The 19,214-nt window shown below is 39.4% G+C and overlaps 2 protein-coding genes and 1 pseudogene across 2 annotated transcripts in view; 1 reads left to right on the forward strand and 2 right to left on the reverse strand.

Annotated features, from left to right (window-relative positions):
• The window catches only part of LOC107498765 (amine oxidase [flavin-containing] A), a 62,535-nt gene extending 56,045 nt beyond the window's left edge, over positions 1–6,490 (reverse strand). The window contains exon 1 of the mRNA XM_036226586.1: positions 6,314–6,490. Within this exon, the coding sequence (XP_036082479.1) occupies positions 6,314–6,461 (148 nt within the window). The 5' untranslated portion in view covers positions 6,462–6,490. The remainder of the gene's footprint in view (positions 1–6,313) is intronic.
• Positions 6,491–8,194: 1,704 nt separating this feature from the next.
• Positions 8,195–19,214, forward strand: part of LOC107498766 (amine oxidase [flavin-containing] A-like) — a 36,034-nt gene continuing 25,014 nt past the window's right edge. Inside the window, exons 1-2 of the mRNA XM_036226525.1 lie at positions 8,195–8,269; positions 18,940–19,012. Coding sequence (XP_036082418.1) covers positions 8,195–8,269; positions 18,940–19,012 — 148 coding nt within the window. The remainder of the gene's footprint in view (positions 8,270–18,939; positions 19,013–19,214) is intronic.
• LOC118608406 lies at positions 14,358–14,476 on the reverse strand (annotated as a pseudogene).

Here is a 19,214-nt window from a genome sequence, read left to right on the forward strand (position 1 = left end):
GCTCAGAGGAGCCATGGGGAAAGAGTGAATGAGCACCTGTAAGAAAGACTCAGATGCCGATTTAAGTTAGTGTAGGTCAGGATACAACAGAGATGACGAAGTTATGGTTCAAAGATTTTAAGCTGCTCTGATTCATGTTAGATGACAACATAATAACGAATAGATTATCCAACGAAAATACAAATTGCTGGTTAAAGTATAAAATATTTTTCAAAATAAAAAGATAAAGCAGCCCTTATAATCAATTTGTCTCAGACCTTGCAACATTTAAATGTAACAGAACTTATTTTGATTAATTTTGTGCAGTTCTAACCACTCAAAGTTAAAATGAAAAGTAACTCTCATTATGAAATCTATCCATTTCATATACATGCAGGTATAGTCTTCAAAGAAATGCTAACTGAATGTCTACATTCTTGCAAACCCCTGTATATGAAATAAAACTATGATATAACCTCAGCCTTTCTGGGTACTTTTGAATCTACATACTGGCAAGATCTGTCATAAGTAAAATGTTTGTCACACCTGCACAAAGACTGTATGACCCAATATTTGCCAATAACGGGCTTCTGCATTTCTTTTTCTCAATAATTTGTCTATAAGATCCAATTATATTATAGTTATATTAATATAATTATACTATATTTAAATCTATTGTTAAATATATTTTTCACATTAGCTGAGGATTATGGACAAATTCAAGCCAATTAGTATTAGCAAAATGTTAAAATTCCCCATGTCAAATAATCCCAAAAGTTCATCCAACAATTAAGATACCAAAAAATCATAACCCAAATAAATGTAATTATTGTATTTGCTACTTAACATAAAAAAGTTTATAAAATAAAAGTACTTAATTTATTTTTGAGAAAAATATAAAATAGGGGCAAAAAAGTATCCTAAAAGGCAGAAAGTTAATGCTCAGCCTGCACTGAACCTTAGAGTATCTAAACAACTAAGGCACCAAAAATAAATGGCATTTTTAAATGTAAGCTTTTCTTTATCACTATAAAACCACTCGTATGTGCTGAAAATTTCTGGGTTAAAATGCCTAACATGCTCTTATGACTTTTCAGGGTGAAGTATTTCAGCAAAAAAGGGAAAGTGTGTAGACTCAATTGTCAAAATTCAAAACATTATTAGTCAATCTTACAAAATGGCTTTTCTGTCTCATGACAAAGATGCAATCCCTGCTGATTTTATACAGCACCAAGTTCAGGGTGGCTCATGCTCTTGATTCTTTTTGTGAAGCTTGGCTTATGGTTAAAAATATAAGCGAGTTTTCTATTGCTTAGATCTTATTTGGAAATATATCTTTCTACATCACACTTGGAACTTAATTTCAAAAAACATGGAAAAACTGTCTCATCAGTGAGGACTATCCAGCATTATGACTAAAGTGTTTTTACTGTACACTTGCTAGATAGCTATTCACAACTCGCCCAAGCACAAAAATCATACACATTAGAGTGATTTCGATGGCTACCACGATCATATCCCTAGATGTACAGGAGGCAACTACTTTCCTTCCCTGAAACTCTTGCCATTGGCTTCAATTAAACACTGCTCATGTATGGCCCACAGTCTCATGAATCTGTATTTGGGCTCCTCCAGTTTTTCCTGTTTGGCATGCATTTTTTTCCATCCTCTTAAAGTCCTACTTACCTATTAAAGTCCTACTTACTTCTCAAGATCCAAACACTGTTTATATTCATAGCATTAATACTTCTTTCACTGTATTAATGTCAACTATTTTCCCACTTGATTACTGCTTACAAGAGGATGGGGTACCTTATGGGCAGGGACACTGCTTACTCATCTTTATATACCTCTTTCCCTGTGATCTAGTCAGTGCCTGGCATATGGTAGAGGTTTCCAAAAATGCTTGATTGAGTCCAGGCACCATAATGAGCTGCTTTGAGAGATAGAGTATTCCCTTTTCCTACAGGTTTTCAAAGCTATAGCCAGATAATCAGTAAGGAGATGCTGTCGAGAGGATAAAAATCTTAGGTGATTGGACTAGACTGACATTTAAAAATCCTTTTGACCCAAAGACTCTGAAGTATACATTGCTCCCTAGAGGTAGGCCTTTTTTCTCCTTTTTTTTCTCGCTCCCTAAAAGAACCAATTCAGAAAGTCTTAGTTAAGAGCAGATTTTAAAATATTATGCCACTGTGTTCCTGTCAGTTGTTACATTTTTATCAGCTCATGAGTAAGAACTACCATCTAAATGCAGCAACTGAAACGTTATATTCAAAATAACATCAAGAAAGAGACAGAAAATAAGTGTGAAATATTAGATATAGATTACAAGTTCTACAAGAGAGAAAAATCAAGGGGAGCCAGAGTGATCAAGGAAAGGATCTTTAATCAGGTATTGAGGAATAAATAATATATAAATGGTCAGAGAGAGGCACTTCCATGTTAAGAAAATCAAAAGTAGGGAAAAAATAGAGGGACTGAGGACAAGAGAGCAATGTGGCTAAAGCTCATGTCAGTGTTGGGAATAGTGGGAAATGCCACTTATCCAAAAAATTGGGGCCGGATAATTGGGGGTGTGGAGAGGAGCTTGAGGAGCTGGTAAGAGACCACTGAAGGTCCTAAGCAGAAGAGTAAAGTGATGAAAGTGTTTTTAAAAACAAGATTGGTAGGACACTCCAGGATGGACATGAAGGGAGAACCTAAAGTAAAGGGCAGTCACTGGAAGATGGTTATAACCTAGTAAGCTGAATGGATCAAGGTTCTGTCCTAGGGACAGGGGGATCACTGGGAATGGAGAAGAGGAAGAGCTCTGAAAAGGAGTTAGAAGGATCTGTTGACTGGATATACAGATTATAGAAATGAATATGTTGAAAATGATGGAAAAGATGGTGGTACCAAGAAGAGAGTCAAGGAAGTGAGGAAGAGAAGCTGGATTGGAGGGCAAGGAAGCTTTTGGACATGTTGAATATGAAGTAAGAACAAAACATTCAAGTGTGAAATATCCAGAGGCAGATAAGCTATGGGACAGAAGTTCAGAGAAAGAAAAGGACAAACTAGACTGGAGGATTTTCTATGCAAAAGGAAAAGCTGAAGTCCTAGAATGAGAGTGACAGAGAGTGTATAAGAGCCCAAAAGTGATGAAGAGTTGAACCTTGACACCATTTCAGACTAGAAGTTCACAAGAATATGGGCACAATGAAAGGAATAGAAAAGGATCAATCAGTGTGGAATAAAAATTCAGTATCCAGTAGTGTCACAGAACACATGAAGAGAGTTTCAAAAAGGACTTGATGATAGATGGTGAATGATGGAGCCAGAGAATGTAAAAGATACCATTATATTACTTACAAATGAGTGGGGTTTTCCTCCTCTCAACTAAAAACACAGTATACAAAATTATTTAATTGGTGAGTGTACAGGAATAGGGATTTTGTGACTATAAGCTATGCTCGGTTTTATGTATGGTAATGACAAAAGGGAGATATATTACGATGTTTCTATGTGCAAAGATATTTATACAAAAATAAACATAATTCTGTTAATATGGAATTGATTTTGAGGAATGTTATTTAGAATTTTCACTCTTCGGGGAGCTATTACATTATATAATAGGAATGATACTGAAGATGTTAAGTATTGGCTATATAAGTGTCTGGGTAACATGTTAAAATGTACAAGTCCTAACAAAATTTATAAGAAAAATCCAAAAGCATTTAAAACTGATATAGGGACTATTAAGTAACTCATGGGATACTGCTAAACATACAAAGATGATGTGGTCCTGAGTGCTCAAGTATCCTTGGGAAGTAGTCCCTCTCATCTCCTCACGAAACTCCCAGTCTGTATGCAGGGTTTATCCTGAGTCAGACTTGCATCTGTGAACCATCTGGAAAGGCATCAGAGCCATAATGCAATGTTTCTGGTCAGTTTTGGTGTTTAAAGCACTCAAATCTGACTGATAGATATGAGAGGAAGCCCAGTGCCTTTTTCCATTGTCACTGATGGACTGGAAGCTGGCTTCTGGAACAGGAATGTGAACTCCTGTGCAAGAAATGCCCTTTACTTCTCCCAAATGGTATTAGACAAATTAATAATTAATAACAACCATGGGCAGATCCAGGTTTGGAAGGACCTGAAGCTTATAGGATTTAGGTGTCCTTTTTAAGAAAAAAGAATGCAAAATTACAAATACAAGATTTAGTATGAAGCTGGTAATTTATTTAAAACAGAACCAAAAGGGCCTGAAACATGCAAAAGCATTTTAAACTGACATAGGGACCATAAAGCATAAGGGTAATTAGCTGTACAGTAAATCCACCCTTGCTCACCATCAACTACTGGTAGTAAAATGTGGAAAGGGGAAAAGAGAAGGGAATCAGGAAGAGAAGAAAGAAAAGATAAAACTCCCCTGAAGAAATAGTGGAGCATAGAACAAGAAAGTGATAAGAATAAAATCCCAGAAGGAACCCTGAATTGTGAAATATAAAATATGGAGATGGGAAAGGAGTTAGAACTTTTAATCAATTTATACAATATAGTATCATCATATTTATTTTCCAATGATCAACAATCATAGTGCTTCTAGGTGTTTGGAAACACTAGTTCATTTCATTGCAGACACTCAACAAGTGTTTGTAGAAGGAAGGAAGGAAGGAAGGAAGGAAGGAAGGAAGGAAGGAAGGAAGGAAGGAAGGAAGGAAGGAAGGAAGGAAGGAAGGAAAGAAAAGGGAAATGCTTCTTTTTCTTACTCTCTACCAGGTTCTGCTTTCCTCTGATGCTCCAACATACATACATGTTTTTGCTGGAGCTGGCTGGAGTTTTCAAAGCCACAGCTTATGCCAGTCTCTTCTCTGGTGATTAAGACTGATTATCCTCAACAGGCCAAGTCAAAAGCTATCTTCACCCAAAATTAATTTGTAAGCATGTTCAGAGTCTCCTCGAAAGGATTATACGTAAAAATGGCTACTGTGGGGCCACCCTACTTACTCCCTCCTACTTTCTTTCTCCCTCTTTCTAAATCAGATCCTGCAGGCATACTTTAGAAATTATTAACACCCTCCTGGGTCGTGGACAGATTAGTGTGGGATTCTAGCTAAGGCTGAAACACAATTTGTAAATTTCAAACATTTTTATCAGTTATGATAACATAAGTGACAATTTAATATATCAGTCATGATGAGGTTTCCTGGAAGATACTGAAAAGCCTCATGCACCACTCCATTGGTCAGCTACAAACCCAAGCCAAGAGCAGGGGATACCAAGTTCACCAGCTGGCTAAACTTAGAACAAGATTTAGGGTGTGGGAGCTCTCATTAAAGGAAACAACAAGGTATTCCCTGACCTGTCCTTGGCCCCTGCTTCATACAGGACTTCTCTTTGGGCAATAAATGTCCTATACATTCCTGTAAGTTCTAAAAAAAAATGGGAGTAGGTTAAAATTAAAACTAAGAGTCTGCCCCTCTCTTCTTTTTTCTATTTTTTTAATTGAGGTAACATAATAACATTATATAAATTTCAGGTATACACATTATAATTTGATATTTGTATACATTATAGCGTGCTCACCACCAAAAGTCTAGCTTCCATTCGTCATCATATACTTGAACCTTTTTTTCCTTAACGATTCTTACTTCCTCTTACCCAATTTTCTAAGGAAAAGTGCTTTAAAAAGAGCAGGACTGTAATAACACTATTACTACCTCAATAATACAAAAATCCATATACCGATTTCCTCTACCTGTTTAGGGTAAAGGACTTGAAACGGTGAGGCAAAGTAGCCACCTCAGGAATTAGAAGTGAGTCTTAAATGGGAGAAAATCATTTAACCACTTCCCGGTTAGGTGATTTGACCCAAAACTCTGCAGACCTGTTTCCTGGTATTATAAAATGAGGGCGAATTATTATCCACCTCACAGGACTGCTGAGGATTGAGAAAATCCACATAAAGTGCTAAATATAACTGTACAGCAACAGCTAATTAAATGTTAGCATTTAACAGTAGTAACAAATTATTGTTCCTACCTCTCCCAGTTCAACAAAACTGGCCCAACCCTCATTCCCGCCTTGCCTGGCTGGGCCGGGCCGGCCGGGCCGGGCCGGGCCGGGTCGAGCCGAGCCGAGCCGAGCCGAGCCGGGCCGAGCCGAGCCGAGCCGAGCCGAGCCGAGCCGAGCCGAGCCGAGCCGAGCCGGGGCAGGCCGGGCCAGGCCGGTCACTACTGCACTCACGAATGCAAGAGAGACCCCAAACGCCAGGGGGCTATCGCAAATCTCCCAACCCGGGGCGACCAGGGCGACTAGGGCCCCTCAAGCTACCGCTACAGTTCATGCTGACCTGAAATGCCGCCTCCTATCACGACTACGTCGAACATGTGGCCCTCGACACTCGACTTCTCCCGATTCGCCATGCTCCGGTTGACAGTCTCCCCCGGCGTGGGTACAGGAGAGAGGCTGGCCAAGGGCGGGGTGGACTCTTTTACCATCTCTCGGGGGGAGTCCAGAGGCGGAGCTGATTCTTCCACGGAGAGCAGGGCGGAGCCGAGCACGGAGGGCGGAGCGGACCCTTGTATTGATACTCTGGGGGAGCCCGGGGGCGGAGCTGATCCTTCCACGGATGTTCCGGGCGTACTTGGCACTGAGGGCTGGGTGGACTTTTGTACCGACATTTGGGTGAAGTTCGTGGGCATTAAAGGTCTTTGTACCGAATCCCAGAGGGAGGCGGGCACTGAGGGCGAGGCAGACTCTTGCACCGAACCTCGGGAAGAGCCATAAAGTGAGGCAGAGCCTGGTACCGAACTCCTAGGAGAACTGAGCACTGAGGGTGGGGGGGACCCCTGTATTGACGCGCGGGAGGTGTCCGACAGCATGACAGATTCTTGTATTAAACTCTGGGGGGAGCTGAACACTGACAGAGGGTACTCCTGTGTGGACTCTCGGGAGGAGTCCAAGAGCGTGACAGATCCTGGTACGGAACTCTGAGGGGAGCTGAGCATTGAGGGTGGTGGGGAACCCCGTACCGACGCTCGGGAGGAGTCTGAGAGCGTGACAGACCCTGGTACTGAACTCCGGGGGTAGCCGAGCACTAAGGGCGGGGGCCGCTCCTGTACTGACGTTCCAGAGAAGCTCGAGAGCGGGACAGTTTCTTGTATTGAACTGCGGGGTGAGTTGAGGACTGAGGATGCAAAAGAAGAGTCGGAGATTGGAACAGATCTTTGTATAGATATCTGGGGGAAGCCGGTCAGTGAGAGCTGGATAGACCCTTGTAATGACACCTGGGGGGTGTTATTTGGTGTAGGAGGTACTTGGATCGAACCCTGGGGAGAGCTAGGCACTGAGGTCAGGGCAAACTCTTGTGATGACACTTCGGGAGTGTTATTGGGTGTAGGAGGTGTTGGTGGTACAGATAGCCTGAGGAAGCCGGGCATCAAGGGCTGGATGGATTCTTGTACCGACCCTCGGGGGGTGTTATTGGGTGTGGGAGGTTGTACCGAAACCCAAGAGTTGACGGTGTCCAGGCTGGAGTCGGGGCCAGCCCCCTGAGAGGTGCTCGAGCGGGTGGCAGACATGGGGATCCGGTCAGTCAGGCCATGGGCGCCAAAGCCCCAAAGGCCAGTGCTGGAGTCCGTGTCAGTCCTCGGACCAAGACTGGACCTGAGTTGGGAAGGCGCAGTGAAGTCCCAGGAGTCGGCCGCATCCGCTATGGAAGCGTTCAACTGGTAGCTGGAAAACAGATGGGAGACTGTCTGCCACTCAGAACGAATGCTCAACCCTGACGTGGAGGCCCGGGCCACGCCCAAGGTGGAAGCCGGGTCTGGGATCTGGGCTGCGGTGGCCCCGGCTTTGGGCTCTCTCCCTGCCTCTTTCCCACTCTGACTGCGGCTGCTGCCGTTGCTCAGGGAGGTAGCGGAGCTGTGTGAGCTCATAGTTCAGGAGCGCGGCGGGAGGGGCTGGGGTGATGTCTTGCTCTCCTTCGCCCCTCCCCCCCCCCCACCCAGCTCTGGTCTCTCGGGCCCCAGCTCTGGCCTCTCGACCCCCGTAGTCCCAGATTAGCACTCTCCGAGGCCTGCCCCAGGACCCCGGCCCACTCCGGGGCTGGAAGAAGAGGCGCTGTTCTGGCCTGGATCCGCCTTCCCTCACTGTGGGTGGCGATCGCGCGAGCAGCGGTTAGGCCCCTAGTGACTGAGTGGCCGGACGAAGCCACGGGGTGGGGGTGGGGATGGCGGTGGCCAGCTGGGAATGTAGCGGTGGCAGGGCGAGACTGTGGGTGCGACCGCACGGGGATTTCAACCTGGTGATTTTATTCCTATGTTTTAGCTAAAAGGGGACTGGACCTGGGCGGGATTAAGGAAACAGGTACTTGAAGGAAGCGGACCTAGTTCGCAGGGTCCCAGGGCCTCCACCCGACTTGGTTTGGCTCCTTTCTGACGTCGCAAGTCACGGTAAGGTCTGCGCAGCCGCGTGTTCTCCCTAGGGAGAAGGCGGGGTGAAGTGGGAACTGTCACTGGGGGTACAGTTGGAAGTTACTGGAGTTCTATGAGATTTTGCAAACTGATGTTTAACCAAAATTGAAGCAACTAATGGAGAAAATCGAGAACTCAGCTATCACAAATTAAGTGGGACCTGCAATTTAAAAGCGAGGGTCAAGGGATGGCTAAGGTGCAGAAACCGAACAAAATAAAAGCACGTGTGTCCCCATCCTATTGAAAAGAAGAATATTTAATGCATATATATTACTACACAACCAACCTCTTGTCTTGCTAGTTTTATCCCTCAAATGTCCACTTTATCCCCCTAGAGCTGAATTTGTCATCACTAAACCTTCAAAAATAGATGGGTGGTAATTACACAATAGAATATATAGATGCCAAATTATAATGTACACCTGAAAATTATATAATTGTATTAACCAATGTTATCCCAATAAACTTAATTTAAAAATAGATGTCATTATGACATGAATTTAAAGTAAATAATGAGAACTCTAAAAAGTTAACTAGTACCCCTTCCCACTATAAACATTTCTCTGCCCGCCCCTCACCCCATTCTCTATCAAAGAATATCTTGTTGAAGAAACTGTAATGAAATATATAGATTTAGTTTTTTTCTTTATCCAGTTTTAATAGCTTCTACTTTCTAGAAAAATAGTTGAGACTTGTGACTAAATTGGTATTATTTTTATCTCGTTAGACTTTGAAGCAAAACAAGAGGAAATAATAGATATAAAGAATTAATTCCTTTCAAATATGAACCTGTCCAAATTTCTTCTTACTCCTGTTGTTTTAATTCCATTCAAATATTTGAGTTCATACTATGTGCTAAGCACAAGGCAGATACTAAGGATACACAGGCAACCAGAGACAGTTGGAGACCTTTGATTATACAGTCACTAGATGGGCTAGTAGAGTAGATAGACAACCACATGCTTGATTGTCAATCTAAACTTTGATCAATGTTATGTTGGAAAAGTCCATAGTGATGATAAAATATTAGGGTGTCCTGACAACTCTGGAGGTTAATTTTGGTAGGGAAAGTGTAAAAATGTCCCAGAAAGAGGAAACAATGTGAACAAAGGCCCAGTGGTAGAAATATGGTTCATTGGAGCAGCTAAAAGACAGCCAGTGGAGCTGTAGCAAGGGGAGAAGCTGGAGACAAAGCTGCTAAGATGGGCTGGGCCAAAGAAAAATCCTCCATCTGTATTCTAAAGCAACGGAAACCACTGCAAGATTTTAAGCAAGGAACAATATGACTAGATTGCATTTAGAAAAAGTCTATATGCCTGCCATGTGAATAATAGGTTGAAGGGGACAAGAATAGATACAAGGAAACCAAAATTTGGAATTCTTCAAAGAAAGAGATGATGGCGTCTTGGACTAAGGTGGGTGGCAGCAGTGGAGTTGGAGAGATGTGAACATATTAGAGACATTTACATGTAAAATTGATAGGACTTGGTTGGGGCTAGGATTTGGAAGATCATGAGCATGTTTTTGGACATGTTGAGTTTCAAGCGCCTATGACATCTGGATGAAGGCGATAATCAAACATAAAATCTGAGACTCAAAGCAAGAGTTTTGCTGGAGATAAAAATGTGAGAGTCTTATTAAATAAATGATGGATGCAATAGATGAGTAGAAATATGTGTTTTCTCTCTTCACTTGTTTGTGTTGTATATTTTGTATGTCTTTTGTAATAAAAATAACAAATGCTATTTTAAAATAAATAAATAAAGGAATAACTGTGACATATCCTACAGGTATTATTTCCTCCCTTGTGTGACCTGGGACAAGTTGTTTAACTTCTCTGTGACTGTCTCCTCAACCATAGAACCTCTTAAGTTGTTATCAGTCAGGGTTCCAGCAGGAAACAGCAAACTCTAGATCATTTGAAGAGAGTTATCATAAAGGAAGTATTTTAAAAGATGCAGGCAAGATGGAAAGAAATCACAAGGAATTGTACAGTACCCCCAGACTGGTGACAGAAAGAAAGCACCACTATAAGGGAGACAGCAGTAATCAGAACCTGGCAACAGAGGTTTTTGGAAAGGGCTAACTGTGACCTTTAGTTCAGAGAGGCAGCGGGCCCACAGGAAACCCAGAGAAGGAGGCAGTACAAATGAATACCCAGCCTCTCTCTCCTCCCTTCTTCCAATCTCCTGCTGGTCCTTTCCATTGGCCTTACCCAATCAGAAGCTAGAAAGCAAGGAAGACTGCTGATGTAATCTGTACAAGTCAAACTTCGGGGGACAAAACAAGATAGAAAAGGCTGGTGGGTGCCCCTAGAAAGGCCAAGGGAAGATATCCAGTACCTTTGTAGTGAGGATTCAATGAGCAAATAAATATAAAATACTTAGACAATTACTCACAATTTAATTTCTAAAAACTACATTATATTCATGTCATGCACTGTAATTTACTTAATCATTATGCACTAACATTAAGCATTTAGTACTTTTGAATTTTTAAATATAATAAATAATACAGGGATGAACATTTTTGCGTGTAAAATATTGTACATATTTCTTAAAATTTCCTTGAGCTAGACACCTGAAATTAGAATTATGGGGTAAGAAAGTAGGAGCATTATTAAAGCTCTTTGAAATCACCAAATTAGAATACTTGTCCAAAAGAGAATATAAATTTATACCTCATCAACAATCTCTAAGAATGACTGTCTTCTTGCCTCCACTCCAATATTAAGCAAGTTAACTTTTTCACCTTTCTTAATTTGAAAGGAGAAAAATCAGCATGGTGTTGCTATTCTAATCAGTAATCTTTGATTACTGATGAAGCACTTTTCTCATATATTTATGAGCCATTTCATTTTCTACTGTTGCGAATGATCAATTTATGCCTTTATGTGGTTTAATAATAAGATATTAACCCCTTGTTTAGTATTTTCACTGCAGAAAATTTAGTCCAATTGATATTTTAGCATTGTTTATGGCATTTTAGATGTATAGAAATTTTAAGTTTATGCACTTTTACCTATCCTTTAGTGATTTCTTCCATTGTTTTTAAACTTAGATACCTGAAGGATAAAATCTGTCTTCTTTCATTTTTTGATGGTTCGATATTTTAAAATTTAATTATTTTACCTGCTTGGATGTATTTTGTTATGTTCTATAGGGTAAGGATCTAAATACACACCCCCACACAAACCAAAATAGTTAACTAATCATAACAAAACTCTCTGTTGAAAATCTTTCTGTTCTCCACAGATTGATTTTACCTCAAAAACATAAATACTGAGGTCTGGTTTTGGAACATCTCTTCTGAATATTGACCTGCTTATTTTTGCCACTTTGCTATCAATGCCACATTTATTTACTTACTGTTGATTTATAGTAGATTTTACTAGATGGATGGATTAGTCTCTTTCCAATACTCCTTTTTTATAAATTATTTATGATATTCTTACACCTTCTTTCCATTAATATATTCCTATATATTTAAATTAATTTTAGAATCATTTCACAATTAAAAACTGTCTTGGTTAATTTAATTGGAATGATAATTATTTTTTAAATTATTTTTATTGGTTTCAAGTATACGATACACTGGTCAGACATTTATATACTTATAAAATCATCTCCCTAATCACTCCTCTCTTCTCTGATTTTCCACCTAATCAATATATTAATGCCAGCTGCATTTCTTATACCGTGCTTCTCATCTCTGTGACCATATACCAACTACTAATTTGTACTTCATTAACCCATCACCCCATTTTCCCAGCCCCCCAACCCCCCATCCCCTCTGTCCATTGCCAAATTGTTCTCAATATTTATGAGTCAGTTTTTGATTAGTTTGTTCTTTTTGTTCCTTAGATTCCACATGTAAGTGAAATCAGATGGTATTTCTCTTTCTCTGTTTTATTTATTTCACTCAGCAAAATAACCTCTAGGTCCATTTATGTCGTTGCAAATGGTAGAATTTCATATTTTTAATGGCTGAGTAATATTACATTGTATATATGAACCATAACTTCTTTATCTAATCTTCTGTTGCTGGGCATTTAGGTTGCTTCCATATCTTGGCTATTGTAAATTGTGCTGCCATAAATATTGGGGTGCATAAACATTTCTGAATTGTTTTGGTTTTCTTTAGATAAATATCTGGAAGTGCAATTGCTGTGTCAAAAGGTATATCCATTTTTTTTTTCATTTTTGAGGAACCTCAAGACTATTTTCCAAAGTAGATGTACCAACTTGCAATCCCACGAACAATGTATGAGGGTTCCTTTTTCTCTGCATCCTCACCAAAACTTGTTCTTTGATTTATTTATGATAACCATGCTGACAGGTGTGAGGTGCTATCTCATTGTGATTTTAATTTGCATTTCTCTGATGATTAGTGACCTTGAGCATCTTTTTGATATGTCTATTGGCAATCTGTATATCCTCTTTGGAAAAGTATCTATTCAAGTCTTCTGCCCATCTTTTAATTGGATTGTCTTTTTTGTTGATTTTGTTGTTGTTGAATTGTATGAGTTCTTTATATATTTTGGATATTAACTTCTTATCAGATGTATCATTAGTGAATATTTTCTTCCAATCAATTGGTTCTCTTTTGTTTTGTTGATGGTTTCCTATACTGAACAAAAACTTTTTAGTTTGATAGAGTCCCAGTTGTTTATTTTTTCTTTTGTTTACCTTCTCTGGGGAGATATATCTGAAAAGAAATTACTGTTAGTAATATTAGAGAGTTTATTGCCTATGTTTTCTTCTAGAAGTTTTATAGTTTAAGGTCTTACATTTAAGTCTTTAATCCATTTTGAGTCTATTTTTGTATACAGTGTAAGAAGTTGGTCCAGGTTTTCTTTTTCTTTATGTATCTGTCCAATTTTCCCAACACCATTTATTGAAGAGACTGTATTCACTCCATTGCATATTCCTGCCTTCTTTATCATATAGGTGTGGAGCATATAGGTGTGGATTTATTTCTGGGCTTTCTAGTCTGTTCCATTGATCAATGCATCTGTTTTTATGCCAGTACCATGCTGTTTTGATTACTGTAGCCTCGTAGTATAGTTTGATATCAGGTAGTGTGATACCTCCAACTTTGTTCTTCTTTCTCACAATTGCTGTGGCTATTTGGGGTCTTTTATGGTTCCATATAAATTTTAGGATTATTTGTTTTAGCTCTCTGAAAAATGCCAATGGTATTTTGATAAGGATTGCATTGAATCTATAGATTGCTTTGGGTAGTATGGCCATTTTAATGATGTTGATTCTTCCTACCCAAGAACATGGTATGTGCTTCCACTTATTTGTATCTTCTTCAATTTCTTTTTCAAATGACATAATTTTCTGAAAGCAGGTGTTCTACCTTCTTGATTAACTTGATTCCCAGGTATTTTATAGCTTTCGATGAAATTGTATATAAGATTGTTTTCTTAATTTCTCTTTCAAAAAGTTCATCATTGGTGTATAAAAATGCCACTGACTTCTGAATATTTATTTTGTAATCTGCTACTTTACTAAATTCATTGATTAGTTCTAACAGTTTTCGTGTGAAGTATTTCGGGTTCTCTGTATATAGTATCATGTCATCAGCAAATAACGAGAGTTTTACTTCTTCCTCTCCAATTCTGATATCTTTTAATTCTCTTTCTTGTCTTATTGCTGTGGCTAAGTCTTCCAATACAATGTTGAAGAGGAGTGGTAAAAGTGGTCATCCTTGTCTTGTTCCTGATCTTAAGGAAAATGCTTTTAGCCTTTCCCCATTGAGTCTGGTGTTAGCTGTAGGTTTGTCTTATATGGCCATTATTAAGGTTTGTAACAAATTTTATTTTTTTAGGTGAAACAACCCTTGATTGACCTCACGAATTGTAAGGTCTTTGTCAGCTTACAATTCTTTAATTTTTTTTATTTTTATTTTTTATGCCTACAGCTCCTGGTCTTCCCAGGTGGTCTCCCATCCAAGTACTAACCAGCCCAAACCCTGCTTAGCTTCCAAGATCTGACAGGATCGGGCTTGTTCAGGGTGACATGGCCATAGACTGGCCTTTATTATGTTGAGGTATGTTCCCTCTATTCCCACTTCGTTGAGACGTTTTATCATAAATGGATGCTGGATTTTGTCAAATACTTTTTCTGCAACTATTGATATCATCATATGTTTTTTATCTTTCAATTTGTTAATGTGGTATATCACGTTAATTGATTTGTGGATATTGAACCAACCTTGCATCCAAGGAATAAATCAAACGTGATCATGGTGTATGATATTTTTATGTATTGCGGAATTTGGTTTGCTAATTTTTTTTAACTTTTGCTTCAATGTTCATAAGAGATATTGACCTATAGTTTTCTTTTTTTCGTAATGTCTTTGGTTTTAGAATCAAGGTAATGATGGCCGCATTAAAGGAGTTAAGGAGCCTTCCCTCTTCTTGAATTTTTTGGAATAGTTTGAGAAAAATAGGTGATAATTCTTTGAATGTTTGGTGAAATTTGTCTATAAAACCATCTGGTTCAGGATTTTTGTTTTTTGGGGAGGTTTTTGATTACCGATTCTATTTCATTTGTGATAATCAGTCAGTTCAGATTTTCTGTTTCTTGTTGACTTGGTCTTGGGAGATTGTATGCTTTTAGGAATGTGTCCATTTCTTTCAGATTATGCAATTTGTTAGCATGTAATTGCTCATAATATTTTCTTATGATTCTTTTTATTTCTATGGAGTCCTTAGTTATTTCTCCTCTTTCAATTCTGATTTCATTTATTTGAGTCCTCTCTTTTTTTTCCTTAATGAATCTGGCTAAGGGTCTCTCAATTTTGTTTATCTTTTCAAAGAACCAGCTTTTGGTTTCGTTATTCTTTTGTATTGTTTTTCTAGACTCTATTTTGTTTATTTCAGCTCTGATCTTTATTATTTCCATTTTTTTCTATTCACGTTGGGCTTGGTTTGCTGTTCTTTTTCTAGTTCTTTTAAGTGTAAGGATAGATTGTTTATTTGAGCTTTTTCTTATTTCTTGAGGTAGGCCTGTATTACTATGAATTTCCCTCTTAGAGCTGCTTTCACTGTGTCCCATAGATTTTGAGTTATCTTGTTTTCATTTTCATTTGTCTCTAAGTATCTTTTGATTCCTCCCTCGATCTCATTAATAACTCATTCATTGTTTAGTTGCATGTTATTTAGCCTCCAGGTGTTTGTGTATTTTCCAGTTTTTTTTCTTCTAGTTGATTTCTAGTTTCATACCATTGTGATCAGAGAAGACGGTTTATATGATTTCAATTTTCTTAAATTTATTGAGGCTTGTTTTGTGGCCTAACATGTGGTCTATCCTGGAAAATATTCCATATGCATTTGAGAAGAATGTATATTTTGCTGTTTTGAAGTAAAATGCTTTGAAAATATCTATTAAGTCCATCTGTTGTAGTGTATCCTTTAGGCCCATTGCTTCCTTATTGATTCTTTGCCTGGAAGATCTGTCCATTGGTGTCGATGGGGTGTTAAAGTGTCCTATTATGAGTGTATTATTGTTGATCTCTCCTTTTATGTCAGTCAATAATTGCTTTATGTACGTAGGTGCTGTTATGTTGGGTGCATATATGTTTACTAGCGTTATGTCCTCTTGATTTATCGATCTCTTTATCATTATGAAATGTCCTATTTTTTGTCTCTTATTATAGCCTTTGTTTTAAAGTCTATTTTATCTGATATAAGTATTGCTACCCTGGGTTATTTTTTATTTTCATTTCTGTAAAATATCTTTTTCCATCTCTTTACTTTCGGTTTGTGAATGCCATTTGATCTGAAGTGGGTCTCTTGTAGACAGCATATGCATGGGTCTTGTTTTCTTATCCATTTGACAATCCTATGTCTTTTGATTGGAGTATGTAATCCATTTACATTTAAAGTGATTACTGATAGGTACATATAGGTACATAGCTACTGCCGTTTTATTATTCGTATTTGTTATTTCTATTTTCTTTTTTACCCCTTCTATTTTTACAGAAGTCCCTTTATCATTTCTTATAATGCTGGCTTGTTGGTGATGAATTCCTTAAGCTTTTTCTTGTCTGGGAAGCTCTTTATCTCACCTTCCATTTTAATCAAAAGCTTTGCTGGGTAGAGTATTTATGGTTGTAGATTTTTGTTTTTCATAACTTTGAGAATTTATTTCCATTCCCTTCTTGCCTACAAAGTTTCCACTGAAAAATGAGCAGACATTCTTATGGAGGCACCCTTGTAAGTAATTATCTACCTTTCTCTTGCTGCTTTTAAGATCCTCTCTTTGTCTTTAATCCTTGGCACTTTAATTATGATGTGTTTTGGTGTGGGTCTGTTTGAATTCCTCTTATTTGAGACTCTTTGTGCTTCCTGAACTTGTATATCAAATTCCTTTGCCAGGTTATGGAAATTTTCTGTCATTATTTCTTCAAATAGATTCTCAATCCCTTGCTCTCTCTCTTATCCTTCAGATATTCCTATGATCCAGATATTGTTACACTTCGTGTCATCCCAGAATTCTCTTAAACTATCCTCACTTAAAAATTCCTTTTTATTTTTGTTGTTCTGATTGAGTGTATTCTGCTACTTTGTCTTCTAGTTTGCTGATTCAATCTTCTGCTTCATTCAATCTACTGTTGAACCCTTCTAGTGTATTCTTCATATCAGTTATTGTACTCTTCATTTCTGTCTGCTTCTTTTTTATGGTTTCTATGTCCTTTTTTATGTTTACTATATTTCTGTTGATGTTCTCATTGTGCTCATCCATTCTCACCATAAGTTTTTTTTAGCATTCTTATAACTATTATTCTGAACTCTGTCTCTGGTAAATCACCTACCTCCATTTTGTTTAGCTTATTTTCTGGAGTTTTCTCCTGTTGTTTCATTTGCGCCATGTTTCTTTGTTTTCTCATTTTGTTAGCCTCTCTGTGTTTATTTCTATGAGTCAAGAATATTTGTTTCATCTCTCAACATTGGCCAGATGGCCTAATGTGGAAGGTGTCCTGTGGTCCAGTGGCACACTCTCCTTGATCCCTTATGTTGGGGGCTCTGGATGTGATCTTTCTGTGAGTTCTGTGTGATCTTCTGTTTTCATCAAGGTTTTATTTTTTTTTAGTAGATCCATGGATAGGATTAATGCTCAGGTTGACTAATTTTGGAAATTAGCTGCAACCACAGAGTACAAGTTCCTGTTTGGGGATGACCGCGGTGAGTGGGATTTGCCCTAAGAGGCTTGTGTTCTTGTTGCAACCACCCTTTGTGCGTACTGCTAATGGGGCTAGTCAGAAATTGCTCTGTTGTGGTCTGGTGTCAGTTTCTGGACATGCTGGTTTGTGGCCCATTGGGAGGGGATCCCAGTATGCCAAGATCAGCTGCTGCTTTTGCTTGCTCAAGGCTACCCAGTGAGAACGACAAATTGATTCACAGATGGTTGTTGCCTATGCTAGATATATACATAAGTGGAAGGAACAACACTGTATGCAGTGGTCCATTTGTCTCCCATCCCTTACCTAGGGCAGTTTAGCAGAGGGACCAGTTCTCCTCCACATCTGACACTGGATGGGTCTCTGGGTGACATGCATGTTGGGTGGCGCAGGGACCCTGGGAGTCTTCCTGAGTCTATTGCGTAAATTTCTCCGTGCCACTGCAGTGTTGGTTTACATGTCAACGCTGTCTGTGTGGCCCCCTGTAATCATAGCAAGGTCGGCTGCTGCCCACCTTGGGCCTGAAAGTGCCATCCCAGGGCAGGGGCAGCTGCCTATCAATGTGCAGCGGACACTTTGTATATTGTATGGAGCAGGAGCTCAGAGAGTCAAGGGCTATTAGGCCAATACAGACCCTGCAATCGAAGAGGAATTTCCCACTTAAATGACTAATATTTCTAATCAGCTCTTTGTTCTGCTTCTGTAAACATGCTTGCTGCATAGGACAAGGACCTTGGGGTCAAAAGATATACTGCTTTTAGTGTTTTGACAGATGTATCCCCTCCCCTTAACATGTGTTGCTTTTAGTGTTTAGACAGATGAATCCCCTCCCTTTAAGATGTATTGCTTTAGTGCTTGTATTACTTTATTTTGAGAACATGTATTGCCTTAGTGCCTGTTTGAAAAATCCCATGCTCTGTAACTGCCTGTAGCCCATAGCAATTTCAGGGGTCTGTAAATCAGCTTATGCCAACTGTAACAATGTGGATATAAAAGTGCATTTGCCCCTAAGCTCACTGCCCAGATTTTCAGAGCACTGGCTCTTCTGGACAGCCAATGTAATAAAACTGAGTTCTCTTTCTCTTTGGGTTACTGCTTGGATATTCACTGGTATGTGTTTTGGAGCTTTTGGAATTTTTCCATGACATTTCTGGAGGCCCTAGTGAGATTCCAACCACGCTGACCTCTTGAGCCGCTAGACTGGTGGCTCAGCCAGACTGAGGTGGACGGGAATGGAGACAACTGAGGAGACGCGTCACCTGAGTATTTCGGATTCTCTTTCAGATTGGTTCCCTGATTCTCGGAACAGCTGAGCTACCCAGCTGAACTCATAGGAAGGAAAGACCAGCTCACCAGAAATGACTGCAGGAGAAGATACAAAGGTAAGGAGAGGAAAAAGTAGGATCCTGGGACAGCCCCTATGAAGGTCTCCTCTGTCAGAGGGAAGAAGAGCGGGTTAGGGTCTTTCCTCTGGGGAAAGACACCAAGGTATCCAAAAAGTGGGGTGGAGACATCAGGGTCTCCCCAGGTGGGGAGACATCAGATTAAACCAGAGGCCTTCTTAGAACAGGGAGGCACCGTTTG

This window comes from Rousettus aegyptiacus, unplaced genomic scaffold (genome assembly GCF_014176215.1).
Source record: "Rousettus aegyptiacus isolate mRouAeg1 unplaced genomic scaffold, mRouAeg1.p scaffold_m13_p_9, whole genome shotgun sequence".
Taxonomy (NCBI): domain Eukaryota; kingdom Metazoa; phylum Chordata; class Mammalia; order Chiroptera; family Pteropodidae; genus Rousettus; species Rousettus aegyptiacus.